Source organism: Perkinsus marinus, assembly GCF_000006405.1.
Source record: "Perkinsus marinus ATCC 50983 genomic scaffold scf_1104296935984, whole genome shotgun sequence".
Classification (NCBI taxonomy): Eukaryota; Perkinsozoa; order Perkinsida; family Perkinsidae; genus Perkinsus; species Perkinsus marinus.
In genome coordinates this window covers 170,898-189,000 of record NW_003214267.1, presented here as the reverse complement: position 1 = coordinate 189,000, position 18,103 = coordinate 170,898, and the positions used below count along the sequence as shown (strand labels likewise).

At 44.7% G+C, this 18,103-nt stretch overlaps 4 protein-coding genes and 2 non-coding genes across 6 annotated transcripts in view; 4 read left to right on the top strand and 2 right to left on the bottom strand.

Annotated features, from left to right (window-relative positions):
• Pmar_PMAR025694 (adenylate cyclase, putative) overlaps positions 1-7,932 on the top strand; it is a gene marked incomplete at its 5' end in the record, with an annotated part of 8,366 nt that extends 434 nt beyond the window's left edge. Inside the window, 14 exons of the mRNA XM_002783834.1 lie at positions 89-331; positions 1,009-1,139; positions 1,641-1,813; positions 2,463-2,563; positions 3,035-3,165; positions 3,219-3,330; positions 3,711-3,821; positions 3,887-4,075; positions 4,326-4,445; positions 4,637-4,722; positions 5,161-5,791; positions 6,716-6,873; positions 7,285-7,460; positions 7,507-7,932. Of these exons, the coding sequence (XP_002783880.1) occupies positions 89-331; positions 1,009-1,139; positions 1,641-1,813; positions 2,463-2,563; positions 3,035-3,165; positions 3,219-3,330; positions 3,711-3,821; positions 3,887-4,075; positions 4,326-4,445; positions 4,637-4,722; positions 5,161-5,791; positions 6,716-6,873; positions 7,285-7,460; positions 7,507-7,778 (2,634 nt within the window). The 3' untranslated portion in view covers positions 7,779-7,932. The remainder of the gene's footprint in view (positions 1-88; positions 332-1,008; positions 1,140-1,640; positions 1,814-2,462; positions 2,564-3,034; positions 3,166-3,218; positions 3,331-3,710; positions 3,822-3,886; positions 4,076-4,325; positions 4,446-4,636; positions 4,723-5,160; positions 5,792-6,715; positions 6,874-7,284; positions 7,461-7,506) is intronic.
• A 418-nt stretch (positions 7,933-8,350) lies between these two features.
• Positions 8,351-8,423, bottom strand: Pmar_PMAR025693. The gene has a single exon. It is a non-coding gene; the product is annotated as a tRNA-Lys (tRNA).
• Positions 8,424-11,228: 2,805 nt separating this feature from the next.
• On the top strand, positions 11,229-11,300 carry Pmar_PMAR025692. The gene has a single exon. It is a non-coding gene; the product is annotated as a tRNA-Asp (tRNA).
• A 2,623-nt stretch (positions 11,301-13,923) lies between these two features.
• Pmar_PMAR025691 (60S ribosomal protein L26-1, putative) lies at positions 13,924-14,528 on the top strand. The gene is made up of 3 exons (XM_002783833.1): positions 13,924-14,077; positions 14,129-14,258; positions 14,308-14,528. The coding sequence occupies exons 1-3, from the start codon at positions 13,944-13,946 to the stop codon at positions 14,473-14,475; spliced, it is 432 nt and encodes a 143-aa protein (XP_002783879.1). The 5' UTR covers positions 13,924-13,943; the 3' UTR covers positions 14,476-14,528.
• Positions 14,529-15,564: 1,036 nt separating this feature from the next.
• Positions 15,565-16,828, top strand: Pmar_PMAR025690 (oxidoreductase, putative; the record flags this gene model as incomplete). The annotated part of the gene is made up of 7 exons (XM_002783832.1): positions 15,565-15,703; positions 15,896-15,969; positions 16,018-16,107; positions 16,148-16,270; positions 16,315-16,571; positions 16,621-16,737; positions 16,792-16,828. The coding sequence occupies 7 exons, from the start codon at positions 15,565-15,567 to the stop codon at positions 16,826-16,828; spliced, it is 837 nt and encodes a 278-aa protein (XP_002783878.1).
• Positions 16,829-16,991: 163 nt separating this feature from the next.
• Positions 16,992-17,713, bottom strand: Pmar_PMAR025689 (Ribose-5-phosphate isomerase B, putative; the record flags this gene model as incomplete). The annotated part of the gene is made up of 5 exons (XM_002783831.1): positions 16,992-17,132; positions 17,177-17,310; positions 17,362-17,425; positions 17,473-17,541; positions 17,591-17,713. 5 exons carry the CDS (start codon positions 17,711-17,713, stop codon positions 16,992-16,994), a joined length of 531 nt encoding a protein of 176 aa, XP_002783877.1.
• Between the last annotated feature and the right edge of the window lie 390 nt (positions 17,714-18,103).

Genomic DNA, 18,103 nt, shown 5'->3' with positions numbered 1-18,103 from the left:
TGGTCATGTTTAATCAGGTAGTGTTGGTGACGAAGTTCTCAATAGAGTTTTGCATAGACGCTCGCGGCAAATGAGCGGGAGTTTGCAGGAACTGTGTTGGGAGGTCTTCAGTAGCGGAGCGATGGACGAGTTGTTGAAGCTGTGCATTGAGGGAAGCGCAAGCCGAATACACGCGTTCTGTGTTGAGAAAATCAAAGAGCTAGTGAGAGCTATTGAAGAGCACGATGCGGAGTTGGTACGGAGGCAAAGTGAACCAGAGGCGGCAGCCGAGGAAGAGGAAGATGCTGGGGGATTTGTTGATGAGATTAGTAGCAGTGGCTCTGATGTGAAGGTAGGCTTAGGGAGTAGCATTTAGTTTTCTACAGTGATATGGAAAACAGAAGTGGGAAATATATTTCACGACTACTGCATATCACCGTGAATAATATCGTGTTTTTCACCGAGTATTACGCCACTTCACGTAAAACGGGTTGTGAAACTCCAGTACTCGGCATCTAGAAACGCGCGAGTTGGGCCACCACTTTTTTTTCGAATTTCAATATAATATTTTCACTATTGAGTTCCTCATACTTTATAATTACCAATAAATTCGGGGTGTTTAGTCTTCACTAAGTTCATAAATTCACAAGGACTTCACGCGCTTGAAACTTCGCAGAAAATTTGGTCGTTTTAACCTCCCTGAGCCTAGCGTTTAGTAGTTAGTCTAGTGGTTATAGCTGGTGTTTATATACTATCGAGGGCGAGCACGTAGAAGAAAGTGCCAGGAAAATTTTTCTCCGAAAATCGTTCGTGAACAGGTGCTATGTATATCACTATATTAGAGGGCTTCGAATTTGGGATCTTAGAGTCAAGGTCGTTGGGTAGAGAAAGTTACCTCTGTACATGTAATTTCGGTCTGTAGATGGCGCGCATGTAGATGTATGTTTGTATAGTCTAGTGGTTATGGCACATGTTTGCACATGTGGAGGTTGTGGGATCGATTCTTGGCGAGTGCATTTTTCCCCTCAGGAAGAGCGTGGACACCGTAATACTACTCTTGGTGATGCTCGCCAACGCTCTGTAAGGCAATACTCTCGGAGAATATGTGCAGACCGAAGCATTCTTGAGGACGTCCTTTCGGAGTTCCTGGCCACTTTACTGTAATAGAGTGGTGACTAGTGTGTCGGTAGGGGAAAATATGCACATTGTCAAGTACAGGCGTTGGTAAAGTGAGTAGTAATAGTAGTAAGTAGTAGGGAATTGTTGTTGGTTTCTGTACACTTCTACCAGAATTCGTATGTAAACTTGTATAATTAGGGAGGAAACACCTGAGCTCAGGTGAGGGAAGCGGCGAAGATATATACCTTCAAATTCGAGAGGAGTGTGCTGATGGTGCCTTGGCAGCTTGTAGTGGTTATTGCGTTTTAATGGAGATAGTGAAAAATATATTTAAGGACTATTGCATAGCGCGAATATCGCGTTTTTCGCAGAGTATTACACCACTTTACGTAAAACGGGTTGTGAAACTTCAGTACGTTAGTTGCATAGTTGCCAGCCGCGGGTTTGAGCGCTATGTTAGAACACACACAAGATGTATGTTTGGGTAGTGATGCTCTATAGTAGCTGTTGAGAATGCGGTTGACGAGTTTCTTCGTGTTCAGTTTCACGTGTCTAAACACGGAGGAGTACCAAAGGGCGAAGGATGCCCGTGTGAAGGGTCCTCAGACTCCAGGAGACATGCACAGGGAGGGTAGTCGGACGGCGGTGAACCAAATGTATCGTCAATCTGGGACGGCTGCCCAGCAGCAGCAGGCACTCCCTGCTGTTGGAGAAGGTACGGGGTCTATTGTCATCGTATTTTTCTTTATATGTCGGACTCCCGGCAAATGATGATATGAAAATCATCGAGAATCGATCTTGACAATTCTCTGATCATCACTATCGGCGCTATGCAAATAGTGAAATGTCTACATCTATTTATATACTCATCAAAAGGCCACCCAAAACTCGTCTAACAATATGCATAGTACTGGTACTAGCAACGCGTTGAATGTTTTAATGTCTACTCCACTGTTTAAAATGCATTCGAGGGGTGGATTTAGAAATAGCAGTCGTGGTACCAATGACAACTGGTATCATTTTAGTTGAATAACCAAGGTATAACGCAACTAACTCCTGTAAGGAATCCTTCAGCACGAACACATATCACAACAAACAGCAACTTCAGCAGCAACAACAGCAACTTTGCTATCATTCAAGACGCCTATAATATGAGGCTTATAGAACTCTAATTTATTAGGAGTACTTACAGGCTGACCATGTTCGTTGGTGAGGCAAGGCGGTCTAGCCGTCCACCACCACCACAGACGTTGAAACTCGATATTGAAAAGTGTGCAAAATTCTTTATAAACCAATCTAGGAAGAACGCGATTATATACCATGCATTTCATTATCATCATCATTGTCATTGTTGTTGTTGTCAGATATAGTAGAGCAGCCCGTAGGGGCGTCGTCGTCGTCGTCCCCTCTGATGAACCTTCCCTTGTCATCGGGTGGAGTTGTGATGCCGATAGTCGCTGGAGGGGTGAGGAATATGTTTGCTTTCTTAGGCTGATCTCGGGGGTCTCACTGTAGAGGTTTATATATGAATTGGAGTAGAAGTGTTTAGAAACCATCGAGAATTGCCGAAATTTTCTCAGGATTTTCATGTTGTCATCAACACGTGTAGTTGACCATGTGCATGTTTTCTCCCTATAAAGGTTCAAGTTCAACTGATTGTGATTTTGGGATACTTGTTTGTTTTTTTTATAAACCGAGTTAAGGAGTTTACTATATGAATTCACTTGACCGCATGCAAATGCTATGCATATGAGTGCCATTCATGTGTTATCGCACTTGGTGAAGTTGTTACTTCTTCAGCGTGAGATGTGTGACTGTTAGTACTTGTGCAATGAGCGTATTTGGTGGAGGATAGTATAGTAGTGTTGTTTTTGGTTCTCTTTGGACTAGGCGGAGCGAAGCGATGATTGTTTATTTGTTGTTTTTTCCTTGTCAGTTCTCGCCGACTGCAGCGATACCGTCAGCGAAGAGCCAACAGATGCAATCAGCAGTACGGTGGAGTATGGGGAATATTAGATATAGAAGTAGATGTATCGTGAGGGAGTGTCTGGAGTCGAACGAGCTCAGGTGGGGAAGGTCGCGGGTTCGATCCCTGGTGGGGGCATTTTCTCGCTTGACAGGTTGTCTTTAATCAGTGATAGTAAATATCTTCTTATAAGACAGTTTATACCATGGAGAATAAGATTCCTCTTGGGGACGGAGACTAGTGGTTCGGCGAAGGCTTGGCGAGAGGTGAGAAGACGGAGTTCATTTGTCGCGCGCCACGAAAATAGTTTCATGTTGAACTCCTTCTTGTGGTGGGTGTTGGATCTGAGAAGGACCACGCTGAGCTCCTCGAGACCAACACCCACAACTGTTGAGTCACTAGGCACGATCTGACTGATGTTACGACTACTGGTTATTCCGGCGTAACTTTTGTCGCAGAAGTCACTTTTTGGTTAGTCCAATGATAGTCACTTGTGTTTTGGCGTTCAGTCGAATGCACTTGGTTCATCGCGTCCAGATGGGAGCTGTTTCCTATGTGTTGTTTGGTCATATGTGAAAAACTGTAGATTTTTCCTCAATAGAAATGAAGTATTTTTCCGCGACTATTCGAAGTGATTTCTGGTCAGGTTCAGTATACGAGGTTGGAAAGAGAAACCATGTGGAGGGCATTTGGGCAGCCGACTCATTGGCTAACGCTGGAGTTCGCTGATGACGCTTCTTTGGAAAAAGGTTTCCAGGTGGGGTTTGAACCTGGGTGCATCGGTCGACGAGGTAACGCCTTAACGTACTGGACTATATGTAGGTGCATTTCGCGAAGAGAGCGGGAAGATACCCCTATTGGTACTTCTTCCTCACAGCGTGTCTCATCATTATCTACTGCTGGGTGCAATATGAACTCCTTCGTTCCAATTACCCGGGTGTCACTTTCGTTCGGCTCATAATGACCGAGCCAACCGCCTTGTTCTTCTTCGCAGCAATCGTGAAGCTATCGGTAGGTCCCTGGCAGTGTGAGGTGAAATTATTCATATCGTCAACCACATGTGCTGGTGGCAATATGAAGGTTGTGAGAAAATTTTGGAGAATTTCTCGGTGGTTTCTGTACATTTTCACGCGAATTCGTATATAAACTTTCATGATTAGTAAGAAAAATTCTGAGCTCAGGTGAGGAAAGCAAACGTATATTTCCCAACAGAGATGTGTGGCGATGGCTTTTGACAAATAATCTATTATTCTGTGCTCAGATAGAAGTGATATTCCTGGTGGATTCCATGTGGTTTTGCGAGAATTACTTTCCCATACAGCTTGGCCTGGCCGCTCTCTCTGGCAGTGGTGTTCTTATTTGGATGTATTACAGTCCCTTGGTGAGTTTCGATGAGAGTTCGGGGAGATTTGGTATCGAAACTTGATGACATTTTCAAAACTCGGTAGGGTTGGACTCAGCAAGTGAGGAGACGGCATTTCAAAATCCATAGATTCCATGTTGGAATTTTCCCGTTTCGAGAACAGCGGAGCGAAGCGTTTCACGATGTGCATCAATATCGTCCATGATCAGATTCTGAAGTACTTCACTTGGCCGCTCCAAGAAGCTCTCACCTATAGCGTCCTCATGGCCTTCACGATTCTCCTCTTCAAACTGAGGTCGAACTTTTCGCATCGCTCCGCCATTTTTCCGTTTTTCGATGGGTATCGGAAATGTCGTGGTGAATTCGAGGGATGGTTCGACAATTTTCGCGCCATTTGGTAGTTTTTCTGATGATATTTCCGTGTATAGTGTCTATCGCTTGTTTATGCGAGGCTAGTGTCGGAGAAATATGCACATCGTCAACTACATATATTAGTGACAATATGGAAATTGTGGGGGAAATTTTGGCGAATTCTTGTTGATTTCTATGCACTTCTACCCCAATTTCGCATGTAAACTCGTATAACTAGTGAGAAAACTGCCGCGTGTAGCTGAGGAAAGGGGCGAAAATATATCCCTCCAAAACTGCATGTAGAACTACCTACTACATGGGAGATGAAATTCCAAGTCGAAAAACGGGAAAATTCAGAAATGATTTTACTTTTGGGGTTCAGGTTCATCCACATGCTCTATTTAAGCGTCTACCTCTTGGCATTTCTCTTCTCGGTACGGTGGATCGCCTTGGGCACATATCCGTTCGAGTTGTCTTCCTTATTAAGGGAGCCTATTAGGAGTGTAGCATTTATAGTAGCTCCTACGGCAATATTGGCGACGATACGGTACATGTTTGAACTGCTGGCGAGGAGGGACTATGTTCTGTCGCTGACGCTTGCGACTGAGTCGGACCGCTCGGAACGATTATTGATGAACGTTTTACCGGTATCGATAATTCAACAGCTTAAAGAGATTCAAGATGATCAAGTGAAGCAATCTGGTGGGGAGGCTACTGAGGAAGACACTTCACTAACGCACCAAATGGCTATGGGTTTTGCTGAGGCTTATGAGCACGTCTCGATTCTGTTCTCTGATGTTGTGGGATTCACGAAGATTGGTTCTAATATTGAGCCGGAAGAACTGGTACAGTTGCTAAACGAGTTGTTTACAATGTTTGATGATATTGCTGAGGAATGTGGGTTGGAGAAGATTAAGACTATTGGTGACGCGTATATGGCGGCTGCTGGGTTGCCGAGATACAACCCGATGCACGCGCATGCTACGGCGAGGATGGGGCTTATGATGATCGAGGTGGGGATAGGGGGTCGATCTGTCAGGATGTGTAGGAAATGTGGTATTAATAATAATATATTATATCAGATTAATTGTAAGCGTCTGTAGTAGGTCAGAGTTAGTGGTATTAGTATAGCTTTAACCAATGATAATGTCATTTATATGATATTAATAATATTTTTATATACATAGATCTATTCAGTGCTGCAAGGAAATGTTCGCTTCCCTCAGCTGAGCTCAATGCTTTCCTCACTTAACATAGGAGTTTATATATGAATTGGGAGACTATACGAGAAGTGTACAGAAACTAGCATGGATTCTCCAAATTTTCCTCAGAGTTTTCATATTGTCACCAACACATGTGGTTGACCATTTGTATGTTTTACTAAACCGGATCTATTGGAAAATCTGTTTGCTCTCCTCAGCAGAGTCTGGGGATTTCCTTACTAATTTCAGACAAATTTACGTACGAATTTGGGTGTAAATGTACAGAAACCTATGAGAATTTCTTCAATTTTCCTCAGAATTTCCGCAGATTTTACCTACACATGTAGTAGACCATATGCATATTTTCCTATACCGGTTTTTATGGGGGCGCATCTGATCATATATGTTTCCTATTTTTATATCTACATTTATAACATTGATATGGTGATTGACTTGGTTAGTTGGGAACGACCAGGAGCAGGGGTCGATCCGGTGGTGTGTATTTATCAATGGAGCGTGTTCCGATGAAGTGTTGTTATTATTAGAACTGATTGCGGATAGCTGAGCGGAGGCTTCCTCTGATATGTGGTCTCATGCTGTGTGAGAAAAGTTTTATTGTACTAGTGTGATATGTCGCGTGCCATAAAATTAGTGAATATGGTTGTTAACCATTAACTAGTTGAAATGGAATGGCAATCGATCGAGGAGTTTTGTGTGTCCCATCAGGCCCTGCAGGATCCTTCCAAGATTGAGGACGGCAATCTGGTCGATCAGCTCGGACATCCTCTACGAATACGTGTTGGTATTCACTCTGGTCACTGTGTGGCTGGGGTCATAGGCCGGAAGAAATTCATTTACGATGTTTGGGGAGACTGCGTTAATACGGCGTCTAGGTAAAAATGGGGGGAGGATGGTTGGATCGAACCGGGTATCTTTGGATGCACAGGCAGACATGTTTACCAGTTGGTCTAGATGGTAGTTTTTTTTGTGAGGCATCGATAGTAGTCGTGAGAAATTGATGGGGGAACACACTGTTACTCTTGACGACTATAAGCACATCTATTCTTCCAACCATACGGAACATAGCGTTGGAATATATGTTTGCCTTCCTCAGCTGAGCTCACGAGTTTCCTCATTAATTACAAGAGCTTATACACAAATTACGGTAGAAGTGTACAGAAACTGATAAGAACTTCCTCAGAATTTCCCTACTGTCACCAACATATGTAGTTGACTATGTGCGTGTTTTCCCACACGTGCCGGAACATGATCGTAAATGTCAAATTGTATTTTTTATTCTTCAGAATGGAGTCCCATGGCACAGAGATGCGAGTCCATTGCTCGGAGGACACAGCCAACTTGGTCCGACACAGTTTCGACCTCACCTGTAGAGGAGTTATGGAAGTGAAGGGCAAGGGACTGATGACCACGTACTATATCAATAAGGAGCGAAGAGCGAGCAGGAAGAGAGATTATAGAAGTAGCGCGCGCCCTGGTAATCGATTTCGAGCTGTGGATTCTGTTAGATGAGTATGGAGGAACGATGCAGCTGTCACATGGGATGGTGTCCGACGTTGAGGAAGAGAGTTCAGATTCGTCATACCACTCGTCTGCCTCATCATGTGATGGAGAAGCGTGGAACGCCTATGAGCCCTCCTGTAGAAGTGCTGATGTGTCTTCCTTGAACACAGACGAAATCGGGGCCGTTGGTATGACAAGGAGGCGGCTCAGCTCGGTTCAATCGGGGTACAGCCCGAGTAACGTTGAAACGATTCCCCAGCGCATCGCAAGGTTCTGAGCTTTTTCGTAGTCGGGTGCAGGGATCGAACCTGGGCGTCCCCATGAACGTTTAAAGTTGACTGATTGCAGTATAATTTCAGTATCATAATCTTATCTGATTTTCATATGCACATTGTGACCTTGATAATTCTCATATCATATATGTTTCATTCTCGGCAGCGATGTTGTGTTCTGGAGTAAAGAGAAAGATGTACAGCTTGTCAGCCAGTCTCGTTCGATAAGTGAATTCTTGAACTGGAGACGAGGAAAAATGAAGTATGAGTTCAGCAGCTCATGTGTTCATCGGAATTGAAAAAAGATCTCAATCAACAACTCGATATTGGAGGACTCTTCTGAGAGTAGCTTGTCCAGTCTTAAAGACTATGTGCTGTCTACTGAGGCGCCCCATAGAGCTATGGGTTGAATCGCATTGCATTGAATGCAGCATTGCACTACACACTAGACTTGCACTGATACAATTTAAAACAGTCAAGCATTGTCAACTGTTTTAGATAGTTTGAGGTACTTAGAAGCTAACACGAATGCCCCAGCATCCTTCGACAAAATATCATCTACGAGGTAGATGATATTCACTCCGAGCGGGGCTCGAACCCGCGGCCACGGGCTTAAAAGGCACGCGCTCTACCGACTGAGCTATCGGAGCTGATATATACTTACTCTTCCATTCTTAGGTGTGCGGCTCTCATTCACTTCCACCTACTTGACACTGCCTTTGCAGGTGCGAACTCAACAGTCGCCGATGTATTATACACCGTGTATACACGACGTGCAAAAATATGAATGTCATCCACAGCAGAGCAACAACATACCGAACATACCGTCTCACCGTTGCTCGGGAAGAGCAACAACATATAAATGCAATCGAGGGACCCGCCGTCTTGTGTAGAGGAATTCCCTCGCCGAAACTTGGTATGGAAAAGATTGGGCAGGGCGGCCTGGATATGATTGCACATCTTTTGCATGCATCCTTGATGTGATGTCAGCTGGTTGCAGAGAGGTTTCACCCGAAACGGTATGCCTTAGTTACAGCTGGATCTATCACATCTGGAAGGCGTCATCTACCTTACTATAATTGCCATCTCCGTACCTCCTAGTTTGGCCGACACATTATGTAACTGATGCTAGTATCTAGCTCTTTGGTGGTCTCGAGTTCGCTCAGTACACAACACTACCACAACTCAAGATCAAAACAACGCAAAATCAAATTCGCAACTGACGGAAACCTCTTCGCTTTCTCATGTGCCACCGCGAACGCTCATGACTTCTCCTCCTCTCCACCGCTCTGTGCGAGCGTATGATTTGGACTGTACTCGAGATTTGCTGAAAAGCGAAGAACAGTTCGAAACCAATACCCATGATCCCTGAGGAATGTTCTTCCGATCAGTTACAACCGCTTGGTAGACAACGAGCAGTATTTCACGCAGTTCATATTCTAACCACTGCGAAGACTTTCTCGAGGGTGCTCACCTTGCAGTTTCCAGCTCTCTACAATACTATTCATTTCACCATCAGAGAAGTGGTCCGCAATGTACCGCCGCTTGTCTCCATTAAGGAACTCAACGTCAATAGTAGCCGGACCGTCATAGGCTAGGAGCTCCCACGTTGCCTAGTTGACAAGAAGATAAGCGTTTCCGTAGTGTAGCTCAGTCGCCATAGCGAACACCGAATGAATAAGTCGTGTCGGGAGTTCGATCGGTAGTAGTTCGCCAAGTAGACGAGTACGCATTAGGTTTTTACTAGACTGCGAAAGAAAAATTCGGACTAGATTGATTACTACCAAATATTAATCAGCTTGATACCACACTTTCATGACTAATTGATAAACTCTCCAAAGACACAAACATACGTCCATTTGTGTCTCCGCAATCGACGTTCAGATGTGAGAACACATCGATGCTCTACTGTACATTCCCCTCAGGGGTAAAATCAAAATGCCGAAAGTAGTGTCGGGATATATGTTTGAGTTTTCTCAGTAATTATAGCATTTTACACACGAATTCGGGTAAAAGTGTGCAAAAACCTACAAAAAAACTCCTGAAATTTCATGATGTCACCAACGCATGTAGTTGATTTACCCACACTGGTGACAAGATTTCAACTTACGGTGAATTCCGGGAATTTTTTCTGTACCGGTTCGCTGGTTATGCTCATCACTAACCTCTTGGCCACCTCAACGTGCTGTCGTCCAGGATGGTATCTGACGGAGATTAATAATAGTGAACTCGACCACACAGTAGAGTCTGGTCTATCCCACAGTCTTGTTCCCTCAGACTTGGAGGAATATATTTTCACTTCCCTCAGTTGAGGCGGTCACTCGCTAATTATAGAAGTTTACATATAAATTCGGGCAGAAGTGTACAGAAACCACTAAGAATTTCCTTAGAATTTTCATTTTGACACCAACTCGTATTCCCCTCCACACTCCTTCTTCAGAGATTGTTTTAAAACAGTTTATGTATATACAATTCATCAAGTATTGCGACTCACTACCAACATTGTGCACGCGTGCAGTGCAAACTCCAACTTACGCCACATGCATCGACTTTAGATGCCGTAGAACATTCAGCCGAGGGAAAAGCTTATACGAGCCGAAATGGGTCGTCATAATAACACACTGGAGATGATTTCTGGTGAGCCGTGACGAGGCGAATACAAACAACACGTCTTGAAAGTGTACTCTAAAATGGTATAGCCTATACCATTTTAGAGTACATTTGCAAGACACCAGACCATATGGGAACATCTAATGGAATTCATGACTTTCTAGATGCAGGAGTTCAACGAAATGTGGTATCGGCAGTGAGTCACAATATCGACTGTGAAAACTAGAACCAAAGACCAGAGAATCATCATGTGGTAGAAAATAGCATGCTTCGAACTGAACGGTAATTGCACAGTATCAATAAGTGGACACAACCCAATCACACAAATCGTGGCCTTCTATCTCACCTGAATGATTCAGAATGACGCAAGAAAAACCAGCAACCTACGACCACTCTCAAACTCGAGTGATCGGCGAATAGACCTGCGCATGCATGTGTGAAGATTGTGGTACTTCAGCAGTCACAATTATCTCGATAATAACACACTGCTACAAGCGTGTGTCAGTAGTTGTTGATTACAAGCTTCGTTGAAAAGCGAACAGGCTCCGCGGTAATACATGGTGAGTAGTAGTACTGACATGCTAGAGTGGCCGAATCAGGGAGTTACACCATTAGGAAAGTAACATATTTCGATTACTTAACATTAGAGTAGTAGTCATATTCGCTATATAATCATCGATTGGGAAGGCGACTTGCGACTCACTCAGGGTACGATAGGAATGGGTTCGGGTTCCGCGCCGCTTAAACAGCCGCCGATATACTTGAGCCATAGCCCGGATGGCGGCTGACTTTCAGCTCCGGGAAGCCCGACTACACGAATGTAAACAATCGATATTAACAGCATGTCCGCTGTAGTATAGTGGTGAGTATTCCTGCCTGTCACGCAGGAGACCCGGGTTCAATTCCCGGCGGCGGAACTTTTACCTAAGCACACGATCTGGATCACTTACTGGACTTCTTCGTGGTTCAACTAACAGAGCAAGCATCAAGAAAACATTACAATGCGGGCTAACCTTGTATGAGATATCTATATCTACAATCTCCTCTTCTCACATACCGCTCGCTGCGCCACGTCTTCGATCTCCTCTATCGCTGCCAGAAGACCCACCCCGACTCTCACGCTGGCTTAAACAGAGGCATTCCTACAGGTGTCAACCGCAGCGATCACAGCTAGGCTCCCAATCATAGTAATAGCATTGGATTGATTTCCCCGTGCGGATGTCGACAAACTTTGTACTTGCGTGCACGGGTTGAGTCATACCACGCCTTTAGTTATTACTGCACTCTGATTCCCTATCATCCCTGCTCATCCCCAAATTCTTGAAAATCATCTTCAATTAAACTACCATAACTCTTCAGTCGTCCTCTCGGTACACGAAGCACCGTCAACCCAAGTGAAATAGCAGTAGGAAATCTCATGCTAGACTAGCATGAGATTTCCTACCATAAAATCACTGAGAGGATAACGTCATCAGTTGTCCAATCATGATCTCTTGAATGTCGGAATGGTATGTTGAACCACCGTTGTCATTGAATGTTGAATCTCTTCAATGTCATGATCTCTCTAAAATCCTTCAGGCTAGTTGTCCGACTAGCCTAAGATAAATCACTGAAGGATTCGAGATAGCAAAAGTATGACTTTACTTATGATTTTCACATCAATACAACCTACCCAGAAATCCCCATTATCACCCATACCACTCTTCCTTATAATACAATAGTTGATACAGAGTGGGCATCCGGATAACGTGTCAGAACCACACCACTGTCGAGGTAGGGCAACAGCTCAATGCCAATCGATTAGGAAATGATGATGATAATAATAATAGCTCCAAATCTACCTCGGGGTCGCAGTCGACGCGGGGAGATTAGCTGCAGTGGATACTCGAGTCAATTAGATTAGCACGTGACTAGTCATCCCTAGCCATATCTTGGTTCTTCGTCAAGCTGCTGATACATCACTGCCTGTACCACCACACGGTGCCGGTCTATCACTCTTAATGGAACCAGGCAACAACAACAACGAGGATATAATAGTATAAAAAAATACACAAATTGTAATCTGTTATGGAGGTACAGTGGAGTTTTACCAACCTAGTGATGTGAAAAACACTAGTGAAATCATATTTCACGACTACTGCATATCACCGCGAATATCGCCACTTCACTAATAACGGGTTGTGAAACTCCATTATATTGTATTATCATATTACTATTAATATCTAGTATAGGGTATAACTATATATATGTATATCGTTATTAAATATTGTACAACAGCATCGCTCGACCAATAATACAACTGCTGGCCAAGCCGTGAGTCGCGCCACACCCACTGTTTGCTTTCCTTAGCCAACTTCACTAACTATATAAGTTTACATGCAAATTCCGGGTAGAAGTGTACAGAAACCAATGAGAATTTCTCACAATTTCTTCAGAATTTTCATATTGTCACCAACACATGCAGTTGAGCACAAAGTGCATACTTTCCCTCCACACTTGGCACCATCCGGACGAATCTCCGCCGCCTAGTGGACAAGACGGTCAGCAGCAGCAAAAAGATGCTGTTTGCCCTCAGCAATGACCACTCAGTGTTGGGATATATATGTTTGCTTTCCTCAGCTGATATGAGGACTAAGTCAAGGCTTATTATAGGCGTTTGAATACGAATTAGAGTAGAAGTGTACAGAAACCGATGAAAATTTCCCCCATTTTCCCAATAATTTCATATCGTCGGCCACACATGTAGTTGACCATGTGCATATTGTCCCACACTGCTCTCACTGCTATGAGTCATGAAATTTGACTAGCCCGAAATGCAGACACATCGAGGGCGATCAAGATGAGCTGTTCGAATTCGACAAGGTCGATTCGAGTCGCGATGTATTCTATCACGCCTTTCATTAAGGAGGAACTGAAAGGTATCTTGAGGTCCACTGGGGAAGATGCAAAATAGGTACGGTTGAGGACCCTCCTGTGCTTCCATGAGTTCTCGAGTTCACTACCTCGAATACAGAGTGGATATTTCAGTATAAATTCCGCCTAGGTCGGAACCTACTGTTGAAAGGGTTGGTCACTAAACAGTTAACGTCGTTATCAAGGTAGATAGAACATCTCCTTAGAATGTACTTGATGGAAACAAGCTCAACACAAGATCGAGTTCTCCAACTACTCTGAGTATTATACTTATTTTTGTGGCGCGTGACGGAGTCCTCAGGCGTAGATAGTCATAGTCGACTCTTGACCAGCACGATTGCTTGTAGGAACAGACCTGCCTCACAGCATGGTGGATAGAAATGTCCACTGGACGATGCGCGGCGAAATCGATCGCGTGATCGATATTACCCCAGCGTGCAGAGGGAAGTTCCGGATTTCCCACACTCGGCCATGCTGGCAGGTGTTGGTGAGTGAGGAGTTGATTATGGTAGGTTACTACGTATGGTCATAAGCCAGTGTATGCGTGCTAAGTGGCGTATCTTGAGGTTGACTTCTTCGGATACAGAATAGGTCCGCAGGTTGATTACCATCATAATCTCTGATAGTAGCCGTAGTTGTTTACAACCATGAAGTTCTCACCCGCGGTATCATCGTCCCGTCGTAAGAGTCGTAAGGCTCACTTCACTGCCCCTTCTGACCAGAGGAGGATCATCATGTCCGCGCCCCTCTCCAAAGAACTCAGGGCCAAGTACAACGTCAGGTAATTTCTATAATACCATCAACGATTCATTTATTCCTTATATTCCCGCAGGTCCGTTCCTATTCGCAAGGATGATGAGGTTATGGTTGTTCGTGGTCACTACAGCGACCGCGAGGGTAAGGTCACTGCCTGCTACCGTAAGAAGTTCGTTATTCACATCGAACGTCTCACTCGCGACAAGGTGAGTATTACTCCAGTAGTGAGCCTATGGTAAATGCATGTGTTTTCAGGTTAACGGCTCTCACGCCAATGTTGGTGTTCATCCTTCCAAGGTTGTCATCACTAAGCTGAAGATGGATAAGGACCGCAAGGCTCTCCTTGAGCGCAAGAACCGTTCTAAGGACTCTGGAAAGAAGAGATACACTGAGAAGGATGTCGCTATGGCTCAAGTAGATTAGAACTGCTACTACTAAGTGGTGTAAGCAACGGCTCGAAGACTGCGGTGGTCATCGTTTAAGGGCTTGAGTTAATCGAGTGGCGGCGGGTGGTGGGGTTGGGGCCTCTGAAAATATCATAGGCGAATCCCTGGGTGTAAGTTAAAACAATTGATTCGCGACATGCCGCTTGGGATAAGACTGTGATGAACGAGAATGTACTGACATTCTTACTGAACTGGGGAATGAACTCGGGGTTGATCGTGTGGGAGGTGGCAGTCCTAACCAACTAGACTACTATAGTGATGATTTATAGTATATCATGACCGATACGTGTATGATACAGTGTGCCTAGCTGTAATGGTGCCACTTCCGTGGTTTAATAGAGATACCAAACCGGAGTTGCTCGAGATCTCGATTAATCTCACTCTCAATCTATAACTCCTCCTTCCAACTCGCCTATGTCGGGATTTGATGCTATTCTGCTCGGAAGACTGTTGGGGTCTGGGTTGTGGGGATGAGAAATTACCGACTATCCTCAATCAGGATCGGAAAGGAAATTCTGCCTTTTGGTGACGAGGCGGACCATCGGTCAGGTTTCGTGTGTTCCCTCATCAGACATTCTAATCAGCTGCTGCCAACCATGGTGACGTCACTCTGTTATCGTTAACACATCCATGGGAGTAGGCTATATAGAGTACGATGAAGCTGGCTGGTAAGCGTACGCGACTGATGGAGGATGAGTTGGCGAATTTCCGAACTCATTGGAAGTAGAAAATATGCCATTCAGTATGTATGTCATTCAAGTATGTCATTCAAGTGCTTCTCGTTGGTCTTAGTGGCGCATAGTATTCTCTCCATTGTTGTGTGTTGGGTTACGATAGTTATCGGGAGGGCATCTCATTTGATCAGAGATGTGAATCATGTAAAAGCCACTTGACACGAGTGATTGCACACAAAGGGGTATACCATAGGGAACACATTTTGAACCACTTTGCACGCGAGTAGGGTCTAGTGGTCACAATTACATGTCCTACGATTGCGTCGAAGGGAATCCCTTGAAAGCCCTGACAGTTGGATTTTGGCAGTTGTTTTCAGCAGACGTACCCGTGAATGGTTCCTCATCCACCTGTAGTTGTGGTTACGGGTGCCAACAAGGGCATTGGTTTCGAAGTGTGTAAGAAGCTCATAGGGAACGGTGCCAGGGTGATCATGTCCGCTAGGGACGAGAAGAGGCTCAGGGAAGCGGCAGGTACCATCAGACGATATTCTCTTTTTCCTGCGCAGTACACTATCGATGGATTGAACCCTGGGTCTCAGCTTTATCAGCGCGATCTGTTACTCTGTGGGCTGACTGTACTAGTAAGATCATTCGTTCGTATCGTTGGGAATCTCACCTCGAGTTTGTGTTCAACCACGTGATGCCTCAACCAAACTTTCTCAGATACTCTTAAGCCCTATGGTGCTGTTCAGTTGGATGTCTCTGATGCTGCATCCATCGAGGGCGCAAAGGCACAAGTGAAACTGTATCGGCCTCCCCTGATGACAGGAGACGTGCCCTCGTAGATATCTAAACTAACACCATCAATTGATGCACTTGTCAACAACGCTGCCGTGCTATTGGACGAGGACGATTCGGAAGCCTCCTATGAGCAGGTACACCTTGGCAGTTTCAACTCTACTGTCTTTCTCCTAGTCGCGTCGAACGATCGAGGTTAATCTCTACGGTTGTGTAAAAGTCACTGAAGCTTTTTGGCCAATGATGGCCGACAAAGGAAGAGTGGTGAACGTCAGTAGTGCACTCGGTAACCTGTCGCAGGTGAGGTTTCAGCCAACACAGTGATGCATTTGGATTTTGTTTAGGTTTCCGAGCCCTTGCAGAAACGCTTAGCTTCTCCTGAAAGTACTGTTGAAGATATTTTTCGTATTGCTGACGATTATCTCGAGGCCGCGAAAACAGGGCATGTTGTGAAGGCAGGATTTGCCAAGAACATGTATGGGACTTCTAAGCTCCTACTTATCGCTTGGACTAAAGCTCTGGCTCGGGAGGCGTTAATGGACCCGAGAAGAATAGTCGTAACGACTTGCACGCCCGGTTACTGTGCTACCGACATGACCAAGTGATGCTCATCTCTTTCGATATTACTATGCACGGGCCGCTAATATCAGGTATAAGGGAGTTCTGTCAGCGGCGGAAGGCGCCGAGGTTATCAGTTGGTTAGGGGCTGAATGCGAATACGATGCTAGTATGAGTGGCAAGATGTACAGAGGCAAGCAGGAAGAAGAGTGGTAAACTTTTTGCAAGGAAAAATTTTTCACACACATTCCTTGTCGAGTTAGAAATAACAAGTTCGTGTTCAAAGTCGAAAGCCGATAATATAGCGAGTATTCATTTGATCCATCTCTCGTTTTTTCCACACAGTGACTATCATAATTGTCAAACACAACATAACAGTATTCATTCATAGGTCTCTTTGGGACTAGTGAGTTTGAATGAAGCCCATTAACACAGTCTGTTAAGTCTTGATAAACTGATTAATCTAATCTCCGCGTTGCTCAATTGCAGAGATCTTATCGAGGCGCCTCTGATGACGACCACCACAGAAGTTGGTGTTGATGAATGTGGCAACGATCTCTTTGGCGATCTCAATACCGGTCGTACGGCCGCCCATCGCGAGGACCTATGAAAAGAATCGTGGAAACTTCTCCGCACGCATGGACTTACGTTTCCGTTGTTGTGCATACGCAAATAGCGAGCATCGTAGTTGCCATGACAAAGGCCACATCGAATACCCTTCACCTTGTTGACTGATATCGACATACCCAAACCGCTGCCGCAGATGGCAATACCGAGGAGCTCTGGAGAGGACGACGGCAAATGAATAATTCACGCGAAGTCGAACTGCTTACTTGTCGTATCATCAACAGCCACAACCTTACGGCCGAGCTTCTCAGCGAAGTCAGGATAGTCAACCTGAAACGTGATACAATCACTACTCGAGTCAACACGAGATCACTTACAGAGTCGTGCGTGAAACACCCGACATCTTCGATGCAACCCTCAGGGGCCTTAAGGTCGTTCTTGATGAACTGAAAAAGCACGAGATTTGCATCATCAAGGAGATGACGAGCAACTCACATCAATAACCTGATTCTTCAGATCGATACCGGCGTGGTCCGAGCAGAAGACGAGTTTTAAACCCTTCTGCAGACGCTCGGCGGCGGGCGCGAAAAGAAGCTTTTCAGTTTGCGGATACTCCATGATTGATGAAAGTGATGATATTAATAATAACTGAAACCATGTGGAGTGTATGAGAAACGACACCAATTCTATGTCCAAGGCCTAACTACAATACTACGTGATTCCTCACACTATTAGTACACCAAGACACATAGACATACCCTATCACGACAGCGCGCGATATCACAGCTAAAAAGCGCTAAAGAGCAGCACATTCCGACTAAGGGGACATCAGAATTTCATTGTGTTGGTCATGAATCACGACTCGTAGTGACATCCTGTTTCATCAACGACCTCTATGGGTGTACAACGTCCGTGATAATTTCTTATATGAAGAAGTTGAATTGTTGTTGTCTCACTTTGGCCTTTCATACACAGTTTATGGTGTCAGTTTTACATAAGGCTTTGTGA

Bases quoted from the DNA above. Each gene is read 5' to 3' on its own strand.
- Pmar_PMAR025691 (XM_002783833.1), top strand. From the start codon at position 13,944: ATGAAGTTCTCACCCGCGGTATCATCGTCCCGTCGTAAGAGTCGTAAG. The intron at 14,078-14,128 runs GTAATTTCTATA...ATATTCCCGCAG, and splicing joins AGGGCCAAGTACAACGTCAG to GTCCGTTCCTATTCGCAAGG. The intron at 14,259-14,307 runs GTGAGTATTACT...ATGTGTTTTCAG, and splicing joins AACGTCTCACTCGCGACAAG to GTTAACGGCTCTCACGCCAA.